Source organism: Antennarius striatus, chromosome 18 (assembly GCF_040054535.1).
Source record: "Antennarius striatus isolate MH-2024 chromosome 18, ASM4005453v1, whole genome shotgun sequence".
NCBI classification, from domain to species: Eukaryota; Metazoa; Chordata; class Actinopteri; order Lophiiformes; family Antennariidae; genus Antennarius; species Antennarius striatus.
Window position 1 is genome coordinate 4,095,449 of NC_090793.1, and position 24,801 is coordinate 4,120,249.

The following is a 24,801-nucleotide window of genomic DNA, read 5'->3' on the forward strand; positions in this document are numbered from 1 at the left end:
AAATTTGGAATTTGATAATCACATCAGTTATTATTATTATGTCCTATTCTATTATGTCCTGTTCAAGCATACAGTATGTACCCCCCTTTTCAACTGACTCCTCTTTCAGTCACTTTTTTTTCAAGCAAACACATTTCCTCCCTTTCAACTCATTTCAATGTTTGAACAACTAATTCGTGTTATACCAGCAAAAGGCATCAGTGTTGTCTGATCTCTCTTACCTGTGAGTGTACAGTGCTGTGGTCAGTATGTGATTCTCCACAGCCCACATATGCGCAGCCATTCTGAAGGAAAAAAAAACACAACAACTCAGACACCAGGGCAATAAAAAAAGGAATCCTGTATTTTATGTGAATGTGTTTAGGCATTGCATTCCAGACCATCACATTTCCTTTTCTGCTGTGAGCACTGTCTCACCTCCAAACACGCCCACAAATTTGGTCCTCCAACTGTACAGTCTTGACACTGGCCCTGAAGGATCATCAAGACATTCAGGTTAGAGACACATATTCTGAGGTGAAAATCAGCAGGGGTCCATACAGAAGAGATTTTGTAACCTTTGTTAATGCCACATAGAATATGACTGAATGTTTCTACTCCAAAGGGAAGAGTCAATGTTGTAGATAACCAATCAAATTGAAACCCAGGAAATTGGCATTAATTGGATTGCTGGATTAGCTAATGAAAAATGATTCTGCCATTCTTCCTAAATGAACTTTATGGCTAACTAGTTAGCAGTAGTCACAGTGTCACTCACATGAGATTTCTGAATGAGCTCCTCCTTGGTGATCTCCCCAACACAGTCGAGGTGGGGGCAGTCGCAGCTGGACACCGGAGGCATATCTTACTGGAAGATCTAAAAGAGACAGGAGTAGAGTCTCAAGCATCACAGCAAGTACACAACCTTCACTGTAGGCCAGGTGGCTCTTTCAGCTCTTTCTTTCATAAAACAGCCCCTCTTTGTTTAAAGACAATGCTAATGTACCGCACACCTGATACATTCTAGAATAAATGAACAATTCAAAGAACACAATACAGGACAGTTAAAAACCGACGGGAGAGGTAAACCAAGTCATTATCACAAAACAAACATGTTTTATACTTAATATTCCTCGTAGGTAAATTATTTTTTCCACTTTACATATATTTTCACACATGTAGATATACAGGCCCAAGTACACACACACACACACACACACACACTCTCTCTCTCTCTCTCTCTCTCTCTCTCTCTCTAAGCATGCAAGGGAGAAGATGAAGTCAGAGCAGCAGAGAGCCACATAGCGCCCAATGAGAAGCTTGTGGGGGGTGTGGTGCCTTGCTCAAGGGAATCCCAGCAATGCTCAGGAGATGAACTGGCAACTCTCCACTGCCAGTTCAGTCTGTATGTTTTGGTCCCCGTGGGTCTTGAACCGGGCACCCTCTAGTCCCCAAGCCAAGACTTGATGGACTGAGCTACTGCTACCCACAAATATGTCGAGGTATCATGATTAAGATCAGATTTTGCTGGAGTGTTGTGCATCTAAATTTAAATTAAACTTGTCTAATCAACAAAAAGTCAAAATCGCAAGGACCAAGTGAAACTACCTGGAGTAATGCAGCCATCTTCCCAATTCAGTTGTCCATTAATAACCATTTATTTTATTTTACTGTAGATGTCTGAGAAAATCAGCTGCAGTGCTTTCACTGTGTACATGGAAATATTTCCTCTAATCATCTGGGTAAATCATCAAACATGCATACATCATAATAATAAATAAATCATCCGGGTAAAAAATGGACACAATTTAGAGGCTATCATTAAGATGTATCATAGCTTTATATAAACAAGTGTTAACTGTTTACTAAGAAATGATCATTTTATTTATGAGTTAGATTAGAGATGAAGACATCAGCCACGCTTCCCACCTCAACCTGTTGTTCACTTGTATGAAGCATAAGTATTCGTGAATGCTGCTCTGTGCATAATATGCACATGTATGACATTCACGTGAGTGACAAAGAAATAGATTGCTGCTGGTGCACATATTTGGCTTACTGTAGGAGACATACAGGTAGACTTTGGTGAACTGTGGATAACCAACATCTCCTTTGACCTGAAGTATGTGAATCATGATGCTGTTATCAGGTTTCAAACAGACACAAGCTTGTGGACTCCTGGAACTTCACTTATGGTAGTGTTCCATTGGATCCGTCATGGACTGTCTCATCTGTTTGTGTAACTAAATAACTACTAAGAAGAGGCCAACAATGATGATTGTTTTAAGACAAATTACCTCTTGTGAGAATGCATAGACTCTTGAAAAGACTGAATGATTGGCAAGTTTACTGGTCAAATTTGAAATAGGAAAAAGAAAAATTTACACATTGCAGCAGTTTTAATATTTTGACGGAAGTTAAATAAATATATGATAAAATACCACCATAAAGTACAATGAATCGCAGTGCTGAGGTGCCCTGGTGATGTTCTTCAATGTCGGGAAACATGTTTGTTGAACAGAATTCAAAATATAAAGGATATTGAGAATATTGTGCATTCCAATATAATTATATTGTATAAAAGTGTAAAACATTAAAAGCAAAAGGTAACTAGAACCAAGGCAGTCAGATTGCAACATCCATCTTACCCTAACCTACTTTCAGGGTAGGTCAGGGTACCCTGAAAGTAGTACCTGACTAGTGCATAGACAAGTGCATATGGAGGCCAGTGTGAGTAAGACCATGGATCAAAGCTAGTGCATAGGTAGATCAAAGTACAGTCAAACCTCGGTTTTCGAACATAATCCGTTCCAGAAGGCTGTTTGAAAAGCGAGTTGTTTGAAATCCGAAACTATTTTTCCCATCATAATAATGTAAATAATTTTAATCAGTTTTTAAAAAAAACTATTTTACACCATAAACTGCACTGTATACTGTTTACCATAAATAAAAAGGGGTAGAAATAGATACTGTGTTTTATTTTAATAAAAGATATCCTATCAACTTTGAACACGAATGCGCTACGGAGGAAGCGTCCTGGGCATTTGAGTTCGCTCGGCTCCCAAGTGAGTCACGTTCAGGTACGCTCGGCTTCTTTCGGTTTGGTCGAGAGCCGAATTTTGGTCGAGTTCAGAGACGTAAAATTCTCGGATTTTCTGGTCGAAAACCGATTTGGTCGAGAACAGAAGCGTTCGAAAACCGAGGTTTGACTGTACTAGCTTTGACCTAGGGTCTTACTCATAATGGCCTTCTACCTCAGCTTTCCATCTTCTCTGGTTCCTGAGTGTATAAAAGTTGAAATTTGAAAGTGACCTACTTTTCTCAAGGTCAAGGTTATCATCTCACTTTCATCCCCTTTGCCGCCTGAGTAATGTGTTTTTTGTTTCATCTTCCTGTCTACAATGGTGGTGAAAATATTTGGCGAATGAACAAATAAATGAAAGAACACTGACAATCGCGATAAATTATCGCTTTGAAGCTGGATGTAACTAGAACCAATGCAGTCACAGACTGCAAAATCCCGCGACACCCCTGAATTCAAAATTTTACCCTGACTTACTTGCAATGGTCAAACATCAAAGCTAGTGCTCTGACCTACAGTCACTGATCAAAGTACTAGATTTGATCTACGGTCTTACACTGGGCTTCTTCCTCGTGTTTCTATCCTATCTGGTCCCTGAATGTACAAACATTGAAACTTGTCAATGACCTACGAACGAACGAACAAAAAAAAACATGAACAATGACAATCACAATACATCACCGCTTTGAAGCAGGATGTAAAACAAGAACCAAGGCAGACGGAGACTGCAACGTCCCACAAAGGGTAGGTCAGGGGACCCTGAAAGTTGTACCCTACAAGTGCATATCTTTGACCTTTCAGGGTAAGTCAAAACAATGCACTAGCTTTCACTGTAAATCAAAGGTAGTGTATAGGTAGATAGTAAGACCATAGCTTTGATCTATGGTCTTACTTACACTGACCTTCTCCCTCATCTTTCTATCTTATCCAGTTCCTGAGTGTACAAAAGTTGAAATTTGACCTTGACCTATGAGATTATGACCTCAAGGTCAAGGTCATAATCTCATTTTCATCCCCTTTGCTCCAGATTAATCTGCTTCTTGTTTCATCTTTCTATCTGCAAAGGTTGCGAAGATACTTGGTGAACATACAGACAGACAAACGAACGGACGAACAGACAAACACACAAACACTGACAATACATCACCGCTTTGAAGCAGGATGTAATAAAGAAAGGGCCTCTCAGGCCTCAAACCTAAAATTTTGATATCCCTGTCGATTACAAGCCAGATCAAAGAATATATGTTAACTGTACAGGTCTCAAGACGAATGAGGGCCTTGTTAGAGTGCAGACTGACTGACATTCAGGCTTTGGAGGAGTACCCATGTGTTAATTGTTCGATGACAGCATGACCCAGACCATAGCCCTTTGTTTCGCTGCACATGATTCAGCAAATTCAAAATTAAACATGTCATAAACCACTTGACACAGCTTATCATGGCTTCATGCAGTTTGGTAAAAGGCAGTTAAGCATAGGAAAGCTAAACAGAGAATAAATTTTAGGAAAACCAAACAGTATCAGTCTACCCGATATTTATGCATTTTCATAATTGATAATATAGATAACCTTGCCTGTGTACAAACACAAAATATTCTGCTGTGCAAGAGAGGAAATATATTAACACCATCTTCTAACAGGTCAAGTGGGACACAAGCATGAATAGAAGGAGCCGATCCTCAATAATCAAGATCATGTTCAGTCTTCTCTCTGTAAATGTCTACAGTATTTATTCCTTACAAAAACAATGTGCCGTTTTACATAATGTAGAAATAATGTATAATTTAATGATAAATCCAAACAAACGGATACAGAACCATGCAATGTAAAGTAGTATTTGTATCATAGACTCATATCCACAACCTTGGACAAAACTTTCAAAAAGTCAAATCAATCAAGTATACAGTGAAACAAAAGCTATTGAGGCTACAAATCAGAAAAATCGCCTTAGTTGAAGATTTTACAGCTAGGTCTCCGTTTGTGGATCATGCACAGATAAGGAAAGAGAAATTACAAAACGAGAAACTGCTCCAGCATCTCAAAGTATCCTCAATTTATCAATGTGTGTACATCACAATTATCAAAGACATTCAGCACAGAGACTAATGTTACAGGCAGGGTGGGGCATTGGCATTAACAACATATATATAATAGAGCGTTGCTACCCAAATTCAATGAAATATGCACAGGCTACATAATTAGCCACTGTCGTTATAGTTATCAGTCTGATATCTAACACACAGACAGCACATCAGAAGCATAATGCCTGTCAGTGCGGAGGATATGTAGCAGCTAATGTTAGCTCAAGAGCGACCTCCTTAATGAACTTGCTGATAGATTATTTGGGTTAGGCACAGATGAAGCGGATAGTCTAACGTGTCCGTACTACATATAAACAAACATTTGAGGCTTTGTCCGGTCCTCTGATTGAACTATGAGACCCAGACAAGGCGTTGACGGCGTCATGGGCATGCTAGCAGACTTCTGCCGTGAGCGTTAGCCAGGTCGTCATCAATTGACGCCAATTTAATAATTCACTTTGTAAGAAAGCTATAGTTATAAGAAACCAGATAAAATGCGACAGATATATGTGGCCACATAAAATACGACTGTGAGTCAGACTGTTTCCTACTGATAATCATCTCACCAGTAGCATGCTATCTGTGTTAGCTGGCTAACGTTCCGGCTGCTACACCGATGATCGACGATCTCACGGTGACTGCAACAGAGTCGACAGCAGATAGCTTGCATCTAGAATGTTAGCGCTGATCCTTACCTGTATTATGAAAAATAACAGACGATTTCCTTGTGGAAGCCGACGTACGTGGTTTTAAAAACACAGATTCACTCGGTATTTATACACATATTTTACACGGTAACCTTTCTCACGCACACTCGGCGTATCTCAGCGTGGTTGCTAACGATACATCTGTCCCCGCCCCTTTTCCGGTTCGAAGATCCTGAAAATCATCCCCATCCTCCGTTTAGAAGTCGTGTTTCCTGCCATGCACGCTACTGTTACACTGTCCATTTATTTTTCTGTCATACTTTCTGGTAGTGATGGGCAGATGAAAATCCATGAAGCGTTGAAGCTTTTCACCGAATTGGTTCACTCCAGCTCAAATGTAGCCGCAAGAGGGCACAAGCCAGTGTGTTATTGTGCCGGTGTAGGACTCTGGTGGTGAGGAAGATGAAGAGGGCAAAGGCAGAGCAGAGGACGAAATGGTGGAAGCTGAAAAAGGAAGAGTGTTGCATGCCTTTTAGAATGGAGTTAAGACAGGCTCTGGTAGGTCAGGAGGTGCTTCCAGATGACTGGATAACTACAGCTAATGTGATCAGGGAGACAGGTAGGAGAGTACTTGGTGTGTCATCTGGAAAGTAGACAAAGAGACTTGGTGGTGGAATGAGGAGGTACAGGAGTGTATACAGAGAAAGAGGTTAGCTAAGAAGAAGTGGGACACTGAGAGGACCGAGGAGAGTAGACAGGAGTACAGGGAGATGCAGCGTAAGGCAAAAGTAGAGGTATAAGGCCAAACAAGGGGCTTATGATGACTTGTATGCTAGTTTGGACAGTAATGAGAGAGAGACAGATCTATAAAGGTTGGCAAGACAGAGAGACAGAGATGGGAAGGACGTCTGGCAGGTTAGGGTGATTAAGGATAGGGATGGAAGTCTATTGACAGGTGCTAGTAGTGTGATGGGAATATGGAAAGAGTACTTTGAAGAGTTGATGAACAAGAAAATTGAGAGAGAACAAAGACTAGAAAAGGTGGCTGTTGTGGACCAGGAAGTAACCAGGAAGTAAGTAGTAAAGATTAGTCAGGATGAAGTGAGAAGGGCATTGAAGAGGGAGAAGAGTGAAAAGGCACTCGGTCCTGATGATATACCTGTGGAGGTATGTAAGTGCTAGGTGAGGTGGCAGTAGAGTTTTTGACTGGGTTGTTCAACAGGATCTTAGATAGTGAGAAGATGCCTGAGGAATGGAAGAGAAAGCTGGTGCCCACTGGTGCCCACTTTTAAGAACAAGGGAGATGTGCAGAGTTGTGGAGACTACAGAGGAATAAAGCTGAAGTTATGGGAAAGAGTAGTTGAAGCTAAACTAAGGACAGAAGTGAGCATTTGTGAGCAGCAGTGTGGTTTCTTGCCAAAAAAGAGTACTAGAGATGAGGATGTTGATAGAGAAGGCCTAGAGGAAGACCAAAGAGGAGGTTTATGGATGTAGTGAAAGAGGACTGAAGGTAGTAGGTGTGAGAGAAGAGGATGCAGAAGGCAAGGTTAGATGGAGGCAACTGATTTGCTGTGGCGCCCCCTGAAGGGAATAGCCGAAAGGAAAAGAAGAAGCAGAAGTTGAAGGTCGTGAAGGCATCGGAGAAATAATTGATGGTTTGTTGAAAGCAGGCGTTCTTCATACCATCACATCTTCTCAGTGGAATACCCCTATAAAAAGAAGGACAAAGGTGTCTATAGGATGATTCATGATTTGTGTGCTATTAATTCAAAAGTGTCACACCGATTACTTCTGGTTCCCAACCCTCATGCTGCATTAGCTTTGATTCACCCTGAACATAAATATTTTTTTGTATCGATCTGGCTAATGCATTCTTTAACATCCGGATATACAAGAGATTTTTGCGTTTTCTGGAACCCACCCGTCACTTAATATTTATATAAACTCCCCAATTAATAGTAAAGTTTTGGTGTGGCTCTATGTTTGAGTTAGTATAATGGGGCTTACATGGCTTAATATTCAGCTCATATCAAAATATAATTGTGTAAAGAAAGAAAATACTACATCAGTGTCCATGCATTCTTCTTTTCCTTTCAGCTTTTCCCTTCAGGGGTCGCCACAGCGAATCGATTGCCTCCATCTAACCCTGTCTTCTGCATCCTCTTCTCTCACACCAACTACCTTCATGTCCTCTTTCACTGTATCCATAAACCTCCTCTTTGGTCTTCCTCTAGGCCTCCTGCCTGGCAGTTCAAAACTCATCATCCTTCTACCAATATATTCCCTATCTCTCCTCTGGATATGTCCAAACCATCTCAGTCTGGCCTCTCTGACTTTATCACCAAAACCTCTAACATGTGCTGTCCCTCTGATGTACTCCTCCCTGATCCTATCCATCCTGGTCACTCCCAAAGAGAACCTCAGCATCTTCATCTCTGCTACCTCCAGCTCTGTCTCCTGTCTTTTCCTTAGTGACACTGTCTCTAGACCAAACAACATCGCTGGTCTCACCAGTGTCTCATCAGAGTCCATTCATTAAAATGGAGAAACAATGTTTTAAACAAAAAGAGAGCCCCTCCTGTTAGTTATACACTGGCATCAATCCTTATACATGTAAGAGTCGAACCTCTTTGGCGATCTTTTTCTTGATATGCTCCAATATACAGCGTCTCAGAGTGTGCCCAAGCCATTCCCGTCTTCTGCGCCGGATCTCCTCGTCAGCTGGCTGCTGGTTGGTTCGCTGCCACAAGTCTGCTTTGCTGATGGTGTCAGGCCAGTGTATCTGGAGGATCCTTCTCAGGCAGCTGTTGATGAAGGTCTGCACTTTCTTGATGGTGGTCTTTCAAAGTCCTCCATGTCTCTGCTCCATACGGAAGTACTGACTTGTCGTTTGAGTTGAACCTTTGCGCGATTTAACACCATTTTGGAGTTCCAGATGTTCTTAAGCTGCAAGCATGCTGTCCTCGCTTTGCTGATTCTTGCTCTGATGTCTGTGTCTGTGCTGCCCTGTCTGTCAAAGATGTTACCCAAGTATGTGAAGGTTTCTAACTCTCCCAACTCACTCCCACAACCGTGACTGGGTCCTCGCTTGTTGTATTGATCTTAAGGATCTTGGTCTTGTCTTCAAGAATCTTGACGCCAACTTGTGATGAGGTGGCTGCCAGCTCTGATGTCTTATCCTGCATATGCTGCTGTCTGTTGGAAACAGTCAAACAGTGTCCACTGAATCTCGTTTTTTCTGTCTGCTATCTGTAAACACAAAATGGCAGTATGTAAAATGATTACGTGACGAAAATGTAAATAAACATGTACAGTGAGGGGAGGGTGGTTGGGGTTGGGGTTAGAGGTAAGATCGAGCCTAAAAAGCCAGCCCGACCTGAACCGAGCCCGACAGTATAAAAGCCCATGCTGGCCCGAGCCCGAGGGTAATTATTGACATTTTGAGCCCGACCCGGCCCGAATTTCGGGCTTGCATTCGGGCTTAAGATCTTACCTCTACTTTCAGTGCGTATACAATCGGAAAGGTAAAGTGACAGGAGAAAATACAGCTGACGCACGGAGGGAACGGAGCAGGTATTGTAGATGGATGTTTCTCATACAGCGCCTTCTATGTTTTACCTAAATTATTTATTTTATAAAGGTATTCCTTAGTTTAATACCCATAGATCGTTTGAGATACATAATATATAAATATATACTTATTTAAAAAGTTCGGACCGGGTCGGGCTTGGATCATAAGATCATAAGACCGGATCATAAGATCATAAGACCGGGTCAAAAAAAATCCAGCCCAGCCCAACCCGACCCGAGGTTATTGAAGCCCGACCCAACCCAAAAGTAATTGTTGACTTTTTGAGCCTGACCAGACCCAAATTTCGGTTCGGGTCAGGCCAAAACTTGGGCTTGGGCGTAAGATCTTACATCTAGTTGGTGTATGGACAATGATTGTGCTTTTGTAACGTTGAGGTATGGCCAGTGATTATGCTTGGGTCATATCACTGGTTTTAATTTAAAAACAACAGTTTCACCACTGTGGCACGACTTAGGTGATTACTTTTTAAAAAAATATTTCCCTTGCCCTACAAAACACCTGCCTTACATCGCTGCTCATGGCACAAACCGAACCACGTCCTCAATCAGCCGTGGTATCAGCTAAGCAGCGAGGCTTCGGACATCATCATTTCCAGCTCCTCCCCTAAATGAAGCAACTCGCTACACGCTTCGTGGGAACATCCCCTCCCTTACACGGCACATGCTTTGAGGCTCGATACGGAACGTCACATCACCATCTCCACTGCACTGCACTTTCTGTTACTGCCTTCACTTTGCTAGTGAAGGCAGTACACTGTGTATGTACAGGACAGTATATTCTTCATCAGAACATCCGAGAACATGTTCTTCAATATCAAAGAAAATCTGAGGACTCGAAGGGAAAACCAAAGAGCCACTTACCAACATTCACTCACCTTCTAAGCCTACTTCATCTGCTGTCGCGGGGTGCTGGAGCCAAAGAAGGGGACACTCCGAGTGTCCCCAGTGCAACGCGGAGCCACACATATGGCGGGGTCAGTGGCTCAGTGGTAGAGCGGGTCATTCAATGTTCCAACATCGGTGGTTCGATTCCCGCTCCTGCCCAAAAAAACACCCGGAGTGTGAGCTGACAGTGGGAGGTGTCAGTTTGCCTCCAGAGCACTGCCGAGGCGCCCTTGAACAAGGTGCCATCCCCCTTACAAGTTGCTCATTTGGGCGCACCACAAAGGTTCTGCCTGCCACTCTCCCTCCCCTGCATGCGGATTAGTTCCTTGTGTGTGTTTGTGTGTTCAGGGCCTGTACACACACATAATGTTTATATGCATACGCATGTTTCAACTAACTAGAGCGTGCAACCCATTTCCCTTTGGAGACTAAATCAGTATATAAAATAAAATGTATATATACACAGAGACAAACAAGCACACATATTTTTTTGAGGCGGGAGGAAGCCACAGAACCTGGAGAGAACCACCTCAGACACGGGGAGAATGTGTAAACTCCACACAGAGCGTGACGTGAACCCAGAACCGCCTTGCTCCACCGTGTTGACCTCTACTTAACGTAAAAGAGCCAATTCCTCAGGACTGGATTCTGCAGTCTTTCTTCGCCTCACGGAAGAGGGACACTCATTTTAGGACACCAGTGTTTAGATTTTGGACAGGGAGGACAGATGGTTTGAGAGGAGAGTGAAAGAAGCCATCTCTGACGGGGGAATGGTCTGCGACATCATCTTTCGGTGATTTACAATCAAGTTCTTTCCAAAACTCTCCAAAAGAACAACTCAGCAGATTGACTCATGAAGTGGCTCATGCTAATGACCAACTTTAACATACAAGGGCTCTTTGAAACTTGTATTTCAACAACCCCCATTGACACCTCCTGGCATTCCTATTAACCATCGTTGAGGAGTCAGATGGGTTTTTACAATGGCCATTGGACTATGAATAGCACTGACCACACCTCACAAAGGTTCAAAGCTGAGGCAACACCAACCACCACCAGAACCGGTAAATTATGTATTCTTTCTGTGCAGCCTTGCTACCAACTGACCCAAAGAACTAGGTGTTGGGGAGCACTGCGCCAAATGCCCGTGTTTTATCGTGTTTCATACTTAACTCTACATCTGCTCTGCCTGTCAGTGGATTCATGGCAGGAATGAACCCATAGAGGACTGTCCTAATCCTAAATGATTGGATGGGAAAGAATTAATCTTTTCTACTAAAACTGCATTTTTATGTTAAACTAAATCAAATAGTACAAAAATCCACTCATTCAAAAAGACCAACACTTTGAAGGGTGTTTATGTCATTAAAGTTTGGACCTGTTTATGATAATTTAAACTATAAAATACTACAGGTGTGGGTGCAGCTATGCCTGTATGGTTCGGTTTCATTTGCAATCCCTCTCTCACCTGTGTGCTCAGTTGCTCGGCTCCGATTGGTGGCTTGCTGGACTCCTGGCCACGCCCTCTCAGAGGTCTGCTCGGATGATAGGCGTGGCTTGTCACTGTGTGGCTCTTGGTTGGTTGTATTGACAAGTGACTGTAGTTTTTGTAAGTTTCTGTGATGTGTGCTACAAGTCGTTTCATTGGGTATATGGCTTTTGTTCTTGTTCACGTTAGACTGAAGAAGATGACTCTTATTTTTGATTTAATTGTGGGCATTTTAGTTTATATCGAAACATTTATTCCTAGCACCCACTAGCCCTTTTTTGTTCGTTGTTATTCATCTGTTAAATGAATCCCAAATTCTCAATGCTTAATAAATCACTTTACCCGCTGATCAACCTTGGGTTGTTTTATTTTGCTTCCGTAGACGGGGTCGTAAATATTTAATTAGATCTGAGAACACTGAAGGCATTAATACATGCTTATTCACTGTGCATAAATGAAGACGGGATGTGCTGTACAGTTGACAATTTTTTACAATTTAAATGAAATTCCAAAACCATCCAGTTTATCACATCTTTATTAATGAACATGGTAACATTTCAATTCAGAAAAGATGATTCAAAAACAAACTGAAAGACTAATGTCATATACAGCGCATCAAACTTTCTTTACCTCCAAGGCATGCTCCTCTCCTACACCCCCATGAACTGTTGAAACAGCAAGATCTCCCCCGTACAGAAAAAAAACCTTTTAACTACAAGGTGGTTTACACTGAACCTAAATTTACTGCAAATCAAGGTGCATATGTAATGAAGCTAGTTAGTTCCTGTCCTCATCCAACGTTCAAAAGCATTCCTATTGACTCAAGGTTACCGATTAAAACCCTAAATACGCTAAAGCATTGATTAAATAGTTGACCTGAGCTAGAAAAACATGTAATTGACCGACACTTTGCAATCACAGAATTTAAATTTCATTGCATTGCTGTTTTACCTTATCACTGGAGCTCTTGAATGGTCTATGTTCAGCAGTGGGTTTGACACAAAGGATTCCTCCTTTTGGGGACAAACTACGACAGGGCCTGATTCTATGATCTAAGCTTGCAGCATCCTCCAACACTGTGAGCGAGAAGTGAAGGCAGCAGCGTTTCAATAGTAGATTTGCACTGCACTTGAAGGCAGATTCACACCACGTCAAAAATTTTAGAAGAAATTACGTACTTCACCGTTTTAACCTTCCAGCTGACCTCATTGCTAATTTGCAACAGGTTTGCAATGCATGCAGTATAATAAACCAATATCACTCAGAATTACCAGGATAACTAGAATCATGAAGAACATACAACAATAAACCTTGACTAAAACCTTTTCTGGATGGTCATTGTCAACTGCATGTAACAAGTCATTCAGTCATTTCATGCGGTTCGTTACTTTAGAAATCTGGCACATTTGCTTAGGACTACGCATAAATGTATTGAGGCATATTGAAGATACAGGTAAGCATTTCTTTAAATGGATAACCGGTCATGTCACTGGACGAAACACTTCCTTAGGTTTTGCTTACCTGCGTTTTTGCAGCAGAACCTAAGGTGCAAGGTCTGGGATGACACTGCAAAGATCAAATATATTGCACTGTTTGCCATCAGTGAACAATTCAGACTTTTTTTTATATCTTATATCAACAGCCTCTCACAACAATGCTCACTCAAACTCAATACTGAGCTAGTCAGAAGCACTTCCTCCATTAGCATTCCACATGCTCATATAGGACATACATGTATTTATGGCACAAGTCTGAGGATATTACACCAGAGTTGATTGATAAGACTTCGAAGAAACAAGCATTTAAAAAAATCAGTCAACTAGACAGTGGCACTTAAGATCAGGAATTCAAAATGTTCAACAACCACACTGACATCCTTAAACAGTTCTTACCAAATGTTTTGAGCGCTGACATTCAAACTATCAGATCAGAATTGCAAATAACACTGAAATGCTACCCACACAATCTACGAAAATGTCAACATGATGCAAAGTCTGAATGAAATCAATGAGTCAGACAAATCTCCAACACCCTATTCCGCCTCAGAACATTTCATACTTACCCAGGAACATGGGAAAAATGACAATATTTGACAAAAATACGTAGTTTGCAGTTAATCAAAGCATCAAAAAGGCAGGAATCGCTTAATCAGTTTTGTACTTACAGTATAGGAGGGCTCAAGTGAAGGATGAAGATCGCTTAACCACACCCGACCCTACAACATCTACGTTCTTATACTGGATAAACACTAACAGAATGGGTACAGCAAAAACGATTTTTGCAGTGTTTTTATATTTTAAAAACATTTTAACAAACAAATTTGTACATGAGTTAGTTCGCAATTTCAAATGGGCAAGACAAATGTTTCAATGCATTTTTCGATACAATTTACCTGACTGTCCTGGAAAAAGAACAGCACAAAAAATATACGCAACACTAAAAATATGCAACATTTCTTGCAACCACGTTTCTGGGCAACATAATAAGAAAAATACTTGCTTACCGCTTTTCTAAACTTGCCTGTGGAGGAGGAAGTGTCCAAGGCAATATACAGTGCATACTACCTCAACAAAGTCTGCAAACCAGGCAAAGATTTTAAGAGCGCCACAGCAACGGAGTCAAATGCATGAGTACATAGTAAATAGATACCTGTCACCTCCCTCATGACAAACATCTGTCTACGTCTGACATCAGAGCAATGTCAGGAAAAGAAAAAGTCAAGTCTATCAACAGGACGTTTGTTGGTCTGAACCACTCAGGATCACTGCACACATAATTTATCTACGAATCTTACAGACAGTTGGAGAGAGACAGGACAGCACAATTCTGAAGCAATCTTATTTGGACAATGCATCCCACACATGGCTTGAATTTTCAAAAAGTAAAATGTCCCATAAAAGAAAAAACAAAACTTACAGATGTTAATCAACCCCTTTGGTTTAAAACCACCCCAACTTACCAACACAGGAGGTTTCAGTTTGTTTTATTGCAAAAACACAACAGGCAATAGCATTTTAAAACTGAGATGATTTACATGGAAATGTCTACAATTTAATAAACATGACTTCTAACCACATTAAATGTCAATACAGGGCTGGAATGACCATATGTATAATTGCCTCACTAAAAACAAAGCATTTACATGAAAAAAAAAACAACAAAAAACTGAAAGAGGACGTGATCGCCGGGTAATCTGCCATCTATGTGAAACACTTTGAAACCAAGGAAATTTAAGATCTTCATCAAGGCGTCTGCATCCAAACATTTAACAAAGGATTTTGTTTCGACAATGTAGCATTTACTTTATGTCCACTTCACATTACTGGCCCTGTGCAAAAAAATACATAGAAGATACATTGCATGTTAACAGCAGAAACAGTAGACTCAGCTTCCCAAAATTAAAAGTTAAAAGCCTGTGTAGGGGAGAAAAAGTTCAGATTAAGTTTTTGAAGCTGCTGCAGTCACTGGAACCCTGTTAGACCTGAGGAATAAAGGCGGTTAGGGCACAAAATCATGTGTTCAATGGATGTAGAGCGAGGATTCTTTTTGGAGGCATACCTGAGGGGCTTGTGGTGCTGAACCCATCGACTGAGGGTTGGCTGCACCGTAATAGGCGGCATGCTGTCGGTAGTACTCTGCCCAGGCAGCGCTGTAATCTGGCTGACCTCCAGGTTGGGAGGCAGCGGCGGCAGTAGCTGCTGGTGCCTGGGGGGCTGCTTGACCTGGGGAGTAAATCAGGAAACCAATGGGTGCCAAGGATAATCACAAAGGAAAGAATTATGATCAACCATCGCTCAGCGCATACAAATGACTGGTACGGATATTTATAAGAAGGGGAACGAACCCAACACCACTTTCTGTAGGTGACAGGTCAGAAACCTTCTGCCATTCTATTGGGTGGCTGAGAGGGCAGCTCCTCTACTATAGAGGGCTGTAGGAAAAATACAGCCACCCTTCAGCACAATTCACTTCACAGTTACAGGAGACTCCACCTCAAACAACAGAACACAGAAGACAGCAGCGAACCAGGACGGATAAGACAGGTACACGCAACCAGCCCTCTACTATGCAGCTCTCCATCCATCCAACAGTCAGTAGTGTCATCCTCGACTTTATTCTGAGATATTTCCCAATGTCTGTAGGTTCTCAGTTATCCAGGTCATGGTTATCCAAATGCTGTTTATATCAATCCACTGGACTTTAAGAAAGTTCTTGAAGATGTTTAGTCTCTCATCCAAGAGACTTTTTCAGAACCACAGAACACACATACATATGCATGTGATTAACAAACACTAAAGTGAAAAAATAAATTTCCTACAGGGATCATTCAAGTTGATTTCATTTCATTCCAAAATCTTAAATTAAGACACCAGGAAGGACATGTAATCCGCACGAGTTGTGTCAAGAACACCAACCTTGTTTCTTGTAATACTCCTCCCAGGCTTTTGTGTAGTCCTGAGGCTGTTGACTCTGTTGACCTACAAAGAGAAGGGAAAGATGTATCATTAAAGCGTCAGATGAAATCTCAAACAAATTCACAACATTCAACCGACATTGCATCAACTAAATCTACAGACATTCGTGGCACATGGCATAACCCTGCCATCAGTGTTGGTAAAGCCCTAACTTAAGAAAATGCTCTCGACTCATTAAGGTGGTTTTATGTCGACAGCTCAGTCCTGTAGATTGCCAAAGTGTTGCAGTCTAAACAGCACAGGCATAAGATGTTAAACCAAGTGGATGCACACTGAAAACGCTCCACAGCAGGCCAGCAGTACTGAAATACCCAAACCTGAAAAGGAAGCCGATTGAGAGCCTTGTCGCTGTTTAGACCGCCTTGTGTTAAATAGATGTACACTGAAGCTACGTTCATATACCCATTTTCTTGTAATATTCCTCCCAGGCCTTGGAGTAATCTGCCTGTCCACTCTGACCTGCAGCCTGTGGGTCACCTGTTAAAAAAAACGGTACTTGTAATTAGTGAATCATTCTCAGCAGTTTGTCCTCCACCTGCCTGGATCGAGTTCTCAGCCTAAGGATGGCGGAGGAAAACTATCCTGCCCCTGGGGTAATGTTAAAAAAAGGTTTGTTTTTTGCAGAGGCAAAGTCACTTACGAAAAACAAAACCAACTCATCTCCTGTCAGTGACACCAGGCAGACGTGAGCATAGGACACTAATGACGTAAAAGTATTGTGCTACACTGCTCTGCACTCGCCTGAACGTTTTATGCCTCTTTAAGGAACAGACTCCTGGCAGACAAACACTAGTTACCTTGGCCATTGGATTGGGTGGTGCCAGGAGCTCCACTAGTCGGGGTCATAGGAGCTTGCGGCTGCTGGCTGTACTGAGCATAGTAGGCTGCCCACGCTGCTGCATTAGCATCAGCTGCTGCTTTATCTGCACACAAAGTTTGTTGTTAGCATAGCAGCATCACAAACTAAACTACACCACACATGTAGTTAGTATCATCTAGTTACTGATTACTTTGTTAAAAAATTAAGATGTCAGTACACACTTGGATCAGGCTGTCCCTGTTGCCAGTGTGGGTAGCCATTGCCCCAACCCTGAGGCTGGTAAGGTGCAGGAGGACCACTGATGAAAGAAAATAAAAAGCGATAACCTTGCAACAGCTCTACTCGAGTCATTATAATCAATGCAACACTAAAATCTTTAATAATGAGGTACTTACTGCGGCCCTGGGGGCCCCTGGTTGTATGGTCCAGGGTTGTACGGTCCCATGGGAGCACCAGGGGGGCCAGGTGGCCCTGGGGGACCATGTGGGCCTGGACCACCATGTGGACCAGGTGGGCCATGCGGGCCACCCATTGGAGTGACCGGTCCCTTGAAACACAAAGAGATCCTGATAAATAAACACGAAGAGAAGACCGTCTATCTTTGCATCCTTAAACAGATTAAGTGTCTCACCCCTATTTTCTCCTCCACCAGCTGCCTGGCATAGTCAATCTGCTGATGGGAGCCACGGACTGTGAACATCTTAATGTTAGGATCAGAGTTGGGAGGTGGATTCCTCTGGAGCTCAATTCTAGCTCCAGACTGTTGGCTGATGCCCTTGATCGTCTCCCCACCTGAACAATTCAAAAACATTTACAAAAAACACACCTAAATTTAACTACCAACCAAAAATTGAGCAAACATCTATCTGATTCACAGTTAAAAAGTGCCTAAAAAGTGTCAAGGGAACCCTGCTGCTGAGGATGTAACCTGCCTTTTCCGATGATGAGGCCAGTCTTCATGGTCGGTACGGTGAAAGAGAATTCCTGCAGGCCACCAGGTGGGCCCATGTTCCAGTTCCCCTGCCCGCGACCGCGGCCTCTACCACCACCGTGCCCTGGAGGCCCGCCAGCTTGGACACTCCTCAGCAGATCCGATATAATTTCTGCTGCATGCTGAGCATGGTCAGGTGGGCCCATGATCTGTGCTATCCTGTCGGGTTTGCTGCCATCATCTGGAGGGAGGAAGTAGAAAATTAGGGGCCATCTTCACACTCAGTTCTCAAATCAGCTCAAAAGGTACTTCAGTTGTTGAACTGCCAATCCACCATGTTTCTCCAGTGTTTTTGTGTTCAGGTCTCAGATAGGTTTAGGGTTAGGGATATACATCAGCTTCTCAGCGTGGTGCATGAGTTCTCATCATAGACCGGACGCACTCTAACTGTGTCTGAGAGGATTTAGATATTGCTAAAGGGTTCTAATCACTTGCCTGGTTTAAACTGAATCCGGACTCCTGTGTCATTCTGTATTTTCTTGATCATTTCTCCGTTTCTGCCGATCACAATCCCCACGGCAAACCGCGGGACTGGAACCTACACAACAAACAACACAATATTGACTCAAACCCATGTATGTAAATGAACACATTTAACCTATTGCGAATACTCACATCCAAGCTATCTCCTGCTCCCCCTCCGACTCGTGAACCATACTCGCCCCTCTGCTCCCTGAAGCCTTGGTCTCTGATCAGTTCCATCACCATCTCTGTGGCTTGCTAAAGAGAAATTATGGTATATGAAATTACAGAAACACTCACTTATCTGTTAGTCAAACAAGATTTTGGATGTTGGAAACGGGATAGAAATAGCTCTAATACAGATCAAATAAAAACACTATAAAGTGTCACAGCCTGATATTGTTAATAGGACATTTCACACAATTCAAAACACACCTGAACTTTAAAGGGTTCTCCTGAAATGCGGAGTGGCTTGTCTGCACCGGTGTTTTGCGGTCCATCTTGGATCATGACCATCTTGACTCCTGCTCTTTCCTGCAGGTTAAAATAGTAACAGATGTTATTATTGTGTATATGTCAAATTTGAAAATGGTTGAAAAACATTCCCTCTGGTGAATTGATCACCAAGCTACTCTGATGGACACCAACCTGAAGGCTTTTGATGGTCTCCCCTCCCTTCCCAATGACAAGTCCGGCTTTTGAGGCAGGGACCATAATCTCCTGGACAGTCATTCCTGGGCCATCATTGTGGTTGAATGCTGGAGCTGGACGCCCCTTCTCTACTATTTCTGTCAGTAGCCTTTTTGCAGTCCTGATGAGAGGAAAAAAAGATATATAAAGCCTGAAAGTTCAGATAATATTTACATTCATTCACCCAAAACATTAATGTGAGCCAGTGAAATTAAATTACAGCTGTTAACTATTAAAAAAGCCAGTGCTGGCTCTAAAACGACTTACATGGTGTTAAATGAGATTATCATCAAATGAGGAAACTGAAAAGAGGACAACACTTACTGGATGGACTCTGGCGGCCCTGTCAACGTGACTGATCTATCTGGCATCCCTCCACTGTCTACAACAAAATAAGGTTGTTTAATGCATACCTCAGAATAATAAGGAAAACCACTTGGTATAAGTGAAATTAGCAATGCTATTAAGTCACAAACTTACCAGGTGCAATCTGTATTTTACATCCAGATTCCTGTTGCAGGCGTGATATTTGTTCCCCTCCTCTTCCAATTACTTCAAGAAAAAAGGTGCATTAGCCCCAGATTCAATAACATTATCCAATTATCAAGTAAACTGTGAAGCGTCTGAGGTGAAACTTACTGAATCCAACCATTCCATCGGGAACCTTGAATTCCTCTGATATTGATCTGAGAGTAAAAAAATCAAAGTGAGCTGTGAAATGATAACCACTTGTGGAAAAACAATAATCCTTCAGTAAACCAAAATATTTACCTTGGGGCGCCACCCATTCCTCCCATCGCTGAAAAGGCTGAAAAACACATTACAGGACATTAGAAAAAATATTTGACTGAGTACAAAATGTCTGATAACTTTTTTAGGCAAACATTAACCCAAATGTCCAGCTACATACTGTACATAACTGACCACATAAACCATGAGGTAACTTACCATCATTTGTTGCCACTTTCTTTGTCTCTGGTTGGTCTGTGACAACATGACATAATAGCCAGCATAAGTATCTCTTATCATACCTAGAAATACATTATTGTCTGTCCACTACAGCCTGAAAACTAAATGGTCAAGGAAAAGGATGTTTGCCATAAACTACAGCTCATCATATCGAATGCAACTCCGTAAGCTATATCTACATACGTAAAATACCTCAAACAGTTGTCTAATTGAGACAGACACTAAAACAATGTCTGATGTTATCAAAAAGATGGGACCACCTCACTCTAGATTGTTGAATGAGATCAATCAGAAAAAGATCTGGCACATTGTAGAGGTTGACTCTGTTCTACAAGATTAATTTTTTCCATGAAATACTGAATTCTGCTCACAAAAATGCATTTTTTAAAAATTGAAACAAATGCTATGTCCTTTTACAAAAGTGGTTATACAGCCTGACTTTGGATACATAAATCAACCATTAAAAATTAGAACTCTGCAGCTCCTTAACATCTATAAGAAAAACTTCAACAAGAGGGTCAGATTACAAATGTAATTAATTAGACCCAAATAAGAACATAACAGGAAACTAATACACATGTTGTTGAATTATCACTTACGCAAATATCACTGCATCACATTTTTATAAACACTTACATAAAATATGGACAACACAGCTGTTGAACTTTTTAAAACCAGATTTTTTAGAATATATTATTTCAAACTACCCATCATTGCATAATAAACTAAAAAAATCCAGCGGATAATGATGCAAACTGATATAAAATTTAGAACAGACATGGTAAAGTAGCAACCTGGCATACAAAGTATTGTGCCTCATTAATTATTAGACATTCCTAGACTTATCAATTTTCTCAAAGGCCCTGTTAGCCGAGTCTATTACGTAATGAAATTTGTTCAGGATTGAGGAGAGGGAGTTGTGATGACAAAGAAATTGCTAATCACATGCAGCAACTAACAAATGGCATGGAGTTAAATAAAGCAAATTAATGAAATAAAACTGGTTAGTAAGCACTACATGTAAATACTTGTTTATGAAAATGCATACCAATATATTTGACGTTAAGACACAAAATAATTAGGAGTATATACATGTAATTATAATTTTTTATGTACTTATAGAGAAAAACACTGGCAAGCACTAACTATTTCAACTTGCACTGAATCGATTTGAGTCACTGACCGATATTCAGGTTAGGCATGGGAAAATACCCACCAGCGTCCTCCAAGGGCCTTTTCTGGCCTCCATAGCCAAAATCATTGCTTGGGGGTGCCGCAACGCCATCTCCACCAATTTTTGCTGCTATCTGTTACAAATAAATAAATTTTATTTATCATATATATATGTATATATTTGCTGCTCAAAATACATTCGTGAATGTGTTTCGATGATTTATTTGCTGCTCATTTTGCCCGAGTTCGACGCCTCTGGCTGGGGCCTGCACATGTACGGGTAGCGGAACCAACAAAGGAAAGTGAGCATTTCAAATTTTTCTGCCAGAGGAAATTACACTAATGGTTCTTGAAATAATTAAATACGAACGTTTGTCATTGCCTAATTTATTAAATACACTCTGCACGGATCATTTCTGAATTCGCCTTCATTTCGTGACGTATCACTTCCGTTTATTCACGAACACCAAGTGGTCGCTCGTTTGTCCGAAGCTGTTTAAATCAATCCATTGGACTTAAAGAAAGTTCATCCACGAAGCTCCTTCAGTTCTTTCCTAAAGTCCAGTGGATTGATTTAAAAAACTGTGGACAACCATGACCGGGATAACTGAGAACCTACATAGACGGTCGCTCCTCTGGTTTTTTTTTTTTTTTTAGCTTAGCCAGACGTGTTGCTATACGCAACGATGAAAATAATTTTCAGATTAAAATGCAAGGAATGTTAAATAACAGTGACTTTTTACCTGTCGTGCTCGCTGTAAAGCGTCTTTAAAAGCATCGTTCATGCCGCCACCGGGGTTAGAGGATGGGGGAGCCACGCTACTGTAATCCGCCATGTCTACAGCACTACGCTTTCTCTTCTTCGACGCAACAAGATGGCGGCTTACGGTGACAGGAAGTGGAGGGGAAAACAAAGTATCGCGATAACTACTGATGTGACGTTTCGTATCGAGACTTCGAAGCGTGTGCCGAGTGAGGGAGGGGGCGTTTCCCTGTGATGTGTGTATGGACGCTTGCTTCATTTAGGGGATGACCTGAACTTGATGACCTAATGATACCACGTGACTGATTCAGAACCAATAAAAATATCCAAAGAACTGCAGGCCCCACTGGCCTCAGTTAAGGTCGGTCTTCACGGCTCCACTCTACACTGGCCAAAAATGGCATCCATGGGAGAGAAATATTCTGTGGACTGATGGGTCAAAAATTGAACTTTTTGGACAGTGTGCAACCCGTGTACATCTTGTGTAGACGGTGTAATCTGAAGGAGATCAGTGACTGTAAAGTAGTAGTAGGTGAGAGTGTAGCCAAACAGCATAGGATGGTGATGTGTAGGATGATTCTGGTGGTGAGGAAGATGAAGAGGGCAAAGGCAGAGGAGATGACGAAATGGTGGAATCTGAAAAAGGACGAGTGTTGCATAACTTTTAGGAAGGAGTTAAGACAGGCTCTGGGTGGTCAGGAGGTACTTCCAGATGACTGGACAACTACAACTACAGCTCTTGTTCGTCGCGGTTAATATGTTCAAGGAACCGCAGGTGATTGACGAATTCAGCGATAGAGCGATGAACTATTTATCTTATTATTTATGGTAATTTAAAGGTTTATGAACCCTCCCCATCTTCTTCTTTTCCCAGGGGTTGCCACAGCAAATCAATTGTCTCCATTCATCCCTGTCTCCGGCATCCTCTTCTCTCACACCAACTACCTTCATGTCCTCTTTCACTACATCCATAAACCTCCTCGTCGGTCTTCCTCTAGGCCTCCTGCCTTGTTCAAAACTCAGCATCCTTCTACCAATATAGTATGACTATCTCTCCTGTGGACATGTCCAAACCATCTCAGTCTGGCCTCACTGACTTTATCACCAAAACCTCTAACATGTGCTGTCCCTCTGATGTACTCCTCCCTGATCCTATCCATCCTGGTCACTCCCAAAGAGAACCTCAGCATCTTAATCTCTGCTACCTCCAGCTCTGTCTCCTGTCTTTTCCTCAGTCATACTGTCTCTAGACCAAACAACATCGCTGGTCTCACCACAGTTTTGTCCACCTTTCATTTTAGCTGAAATTCTTCTATCACACATCACACCTGACACTTTTCTCCACCCGTTCCATCCTGCCGGTACACACTTCTTCACCTCTTTTCCACACTCTCCATTGCTCTAGACTGTTGACCCTAAGTACTTAAAATCTTCCACTTTCTTGATCTCTTCTCCCTGTAACCTCACTCTTCCACTTGGGTCCCTCTCATTCACACACATGTACTCTGTCTTACTGCGGCTAACCTTCATTCCTTTCTAGGACAAACCTCCACCTCTCTAGCTTCCTTGCTCTCACTACAGATCACAATGGGCTCAGAGCTGATCCCAGATGCAATCCAAACCTCAAAGTTGAACTGGTGAGATGTGCTGTCACACCTACAGCACATCTCATCACTGTCTTACAGTCCTCATACATGTCCTGCACATCTCACCACTGTCTTACAGTCCTCATACATGTCCTGCATCTCTCTAAAATACTTCTCTGCCACTCCAGACTTCCTCTTTCAATACCACAGTTCCTCTCTGAGCATCCTGTCATAAGCTTTCTCCAGATCTACAAAAACACAATGCAGCTCCCTCTTGCCTTCTCTGTACTTTTCTATCAACATCCTCAAAGCAAATACTGCATCTGTAGTATTCTTTTTTGTCATGCAACTGTACTGCTGTTCACAAATGCTCATTTCTGCCTTTAGTCTAGTTTCAACTACTCTTTCCCATAACTTCATTGTATTCATTGTATCAGCTTTATTCCTCTGTAGTTCCTCTGCACATCTCCCTTGTTCTTAAAAATGGGCACCAGCACACTTCTCCTCCATTCCTGAGGCATCATCTCACTATCTAAGATCCTGTTGAACAAACCAGTCAGAAACGCTACTGCCACCTCTCCTAGACACTTCCATACCTCCACAGGTATATCATCAGGACCGAGTGACTTACCATTCTTCATCCTCTTCAATGCCCTCCTCACTTCATCCTGACTAATCTTTGTTACTTCCTGGTCTACAATATCCACCTTTTCTAGTCTTTGTTCTCTCTCATTTTCCTCATTCATCAACTCTTCAAAGTACTCTTTCCATCTTCCCATCACACTACTGGCGCCTGTCAATAGACTTCCATCCCTATCCTTAATCACCTAAACCTGCCACACGTCCTTCCCATCTCTGTCTCTCTGTCTTGCTAACCTGTATAGATCAGTCTCTCCCTCCTTACTGTATAACCTAGCACACAAGTCATCATAAGCTTCTTGTTTGGCCTCTGCTACCTCTAACTTCACATTACGCTGTATCTCCCTGTACTGCTGTCTACTCTCCTCAGTCCTCTCAGTGTCCCACTTCTTAGCTAACCTCTTTCTTTGTATACATTCCTGCACCTCCTCATTCAACCACCAAGTGTCCTTATCTACTTTCATGTGTCATCCTACACAC

General features: G+C 41.9%; 2 protein-coding genes across 9 annotated transcripts in view; both read right to left on the reverse strand.

The window, feature by feature from the left end:
- Positions 1-8,957, reverse strand: part of usp33 (ubiquitin specific peptidase 33) — a 29,804-nt gene extending 20,847 nt beyond the window's left edge. For 2 of the 4 annotated variants that reach the window (XM_068341062.1, XM_068341066.1), the window contains exons 1-4: positions 5,837-5,989; positions 758-856; positions 418-471; positions 222-284 (exon numbers count right to left, since the gene is read on the reverse strand). In XM_068341062.1, the coding sequence (XP_068197163.1) occupies positions 222-284; positions 418-471; positions 758-841 (201 nt within the window). In that variant the 5' untranslated portion in view covers positions 842-856; positions 5,837-5,989. Of the gene's footprint in view, positions 1-221; positions 285-417; positions 472-757; positions 857-5,707; positions 5,990-8,414 lie in introns of those variants that run through there. The other 2 variants (XM_068341064.1, XM_068341063.1) reach the window with 2 other exon arrangements.
- A 3,319-nt stretch (positions 8,958-12,276) lies between these two features.
- Positions 12,277-22,216, reverse strand: fubp1 (far upstream element (FUSE) binding protein 1). Of its 5 annotated transcripts, none has more exons than XM_068340199.1 (21): positions 22,077-22,216; positions 21,377-21,467; positions 20,140-20,175; positions 19,963-19,999; positions 19,831-19,877; positions 19,672-19,743; positions 19,516-19,573; positions 19,150-19,312; positions 18,937-19,035; positions 18,655-18,759; positions 18,475-18,577; positions 17,981-18,220; positions 17,680-17,840; positions 17,444-17,595; positions 17,270-17,346; positions 17,026-17,151; positions 16,631-16,705; positions 16,169-16,231; positions 15,312-15,475; positions 13,275-13,319; positions 12,277-12,829 (listed from the first exon to the last, which is right to left on the reverse strand). In XM_068340199.1, the coding sequence occupies exons 1-21, from the start codon at positions 22,167-22,169 to the stop codon at positions 12,806-12,808; spliced, it is 2,031 nt and encodes a 676-aa protein (XP_068196300.1). In that variant the 5' UTR covers positions 22,170-22,216; the 3' UTR covers positions 12,277-12,805. The 5 variants fall into 5 exon arrangements, with proteins under 5 accessions (XP_068196300.1, XP_068196298.1, XP_068196304.1 ...); XM_068340197.1 differs by having other exon boundaries at positions 21,344-21,467; XM_068340203.1 differs by lacking the exon at positions 16,631-16,705 and having other exon boundaries at positions 21,344-21,467.
- Between the last annotated feature and the right edge of the window lie 2,585 nt (positions 22,217-24,801).

Coding starts and splice junctions, on each gene's coding strand:
- fubp1 (XM_068340197.1), bottom strand. CDS start 22,169: ATGGCGGATTACAGTAGCGTGGCTCCCCCATCCTCTAACCCCGGTGGC. Junction 18,760..18,936: donor GAGAACCCTTTAAAGTTCAG/GTGTGTTTTGAA, acceptor ATTTCTCTTTAG/CAAGCCACAGAGATGGTGAT. Junction 16,706..17,025: donor CACCCAATCCAATGGCCAAG/GTAACTAGTGTT, acceptor TTTTTTTAACAG/GTGACCCACAGGCTGCAGGT.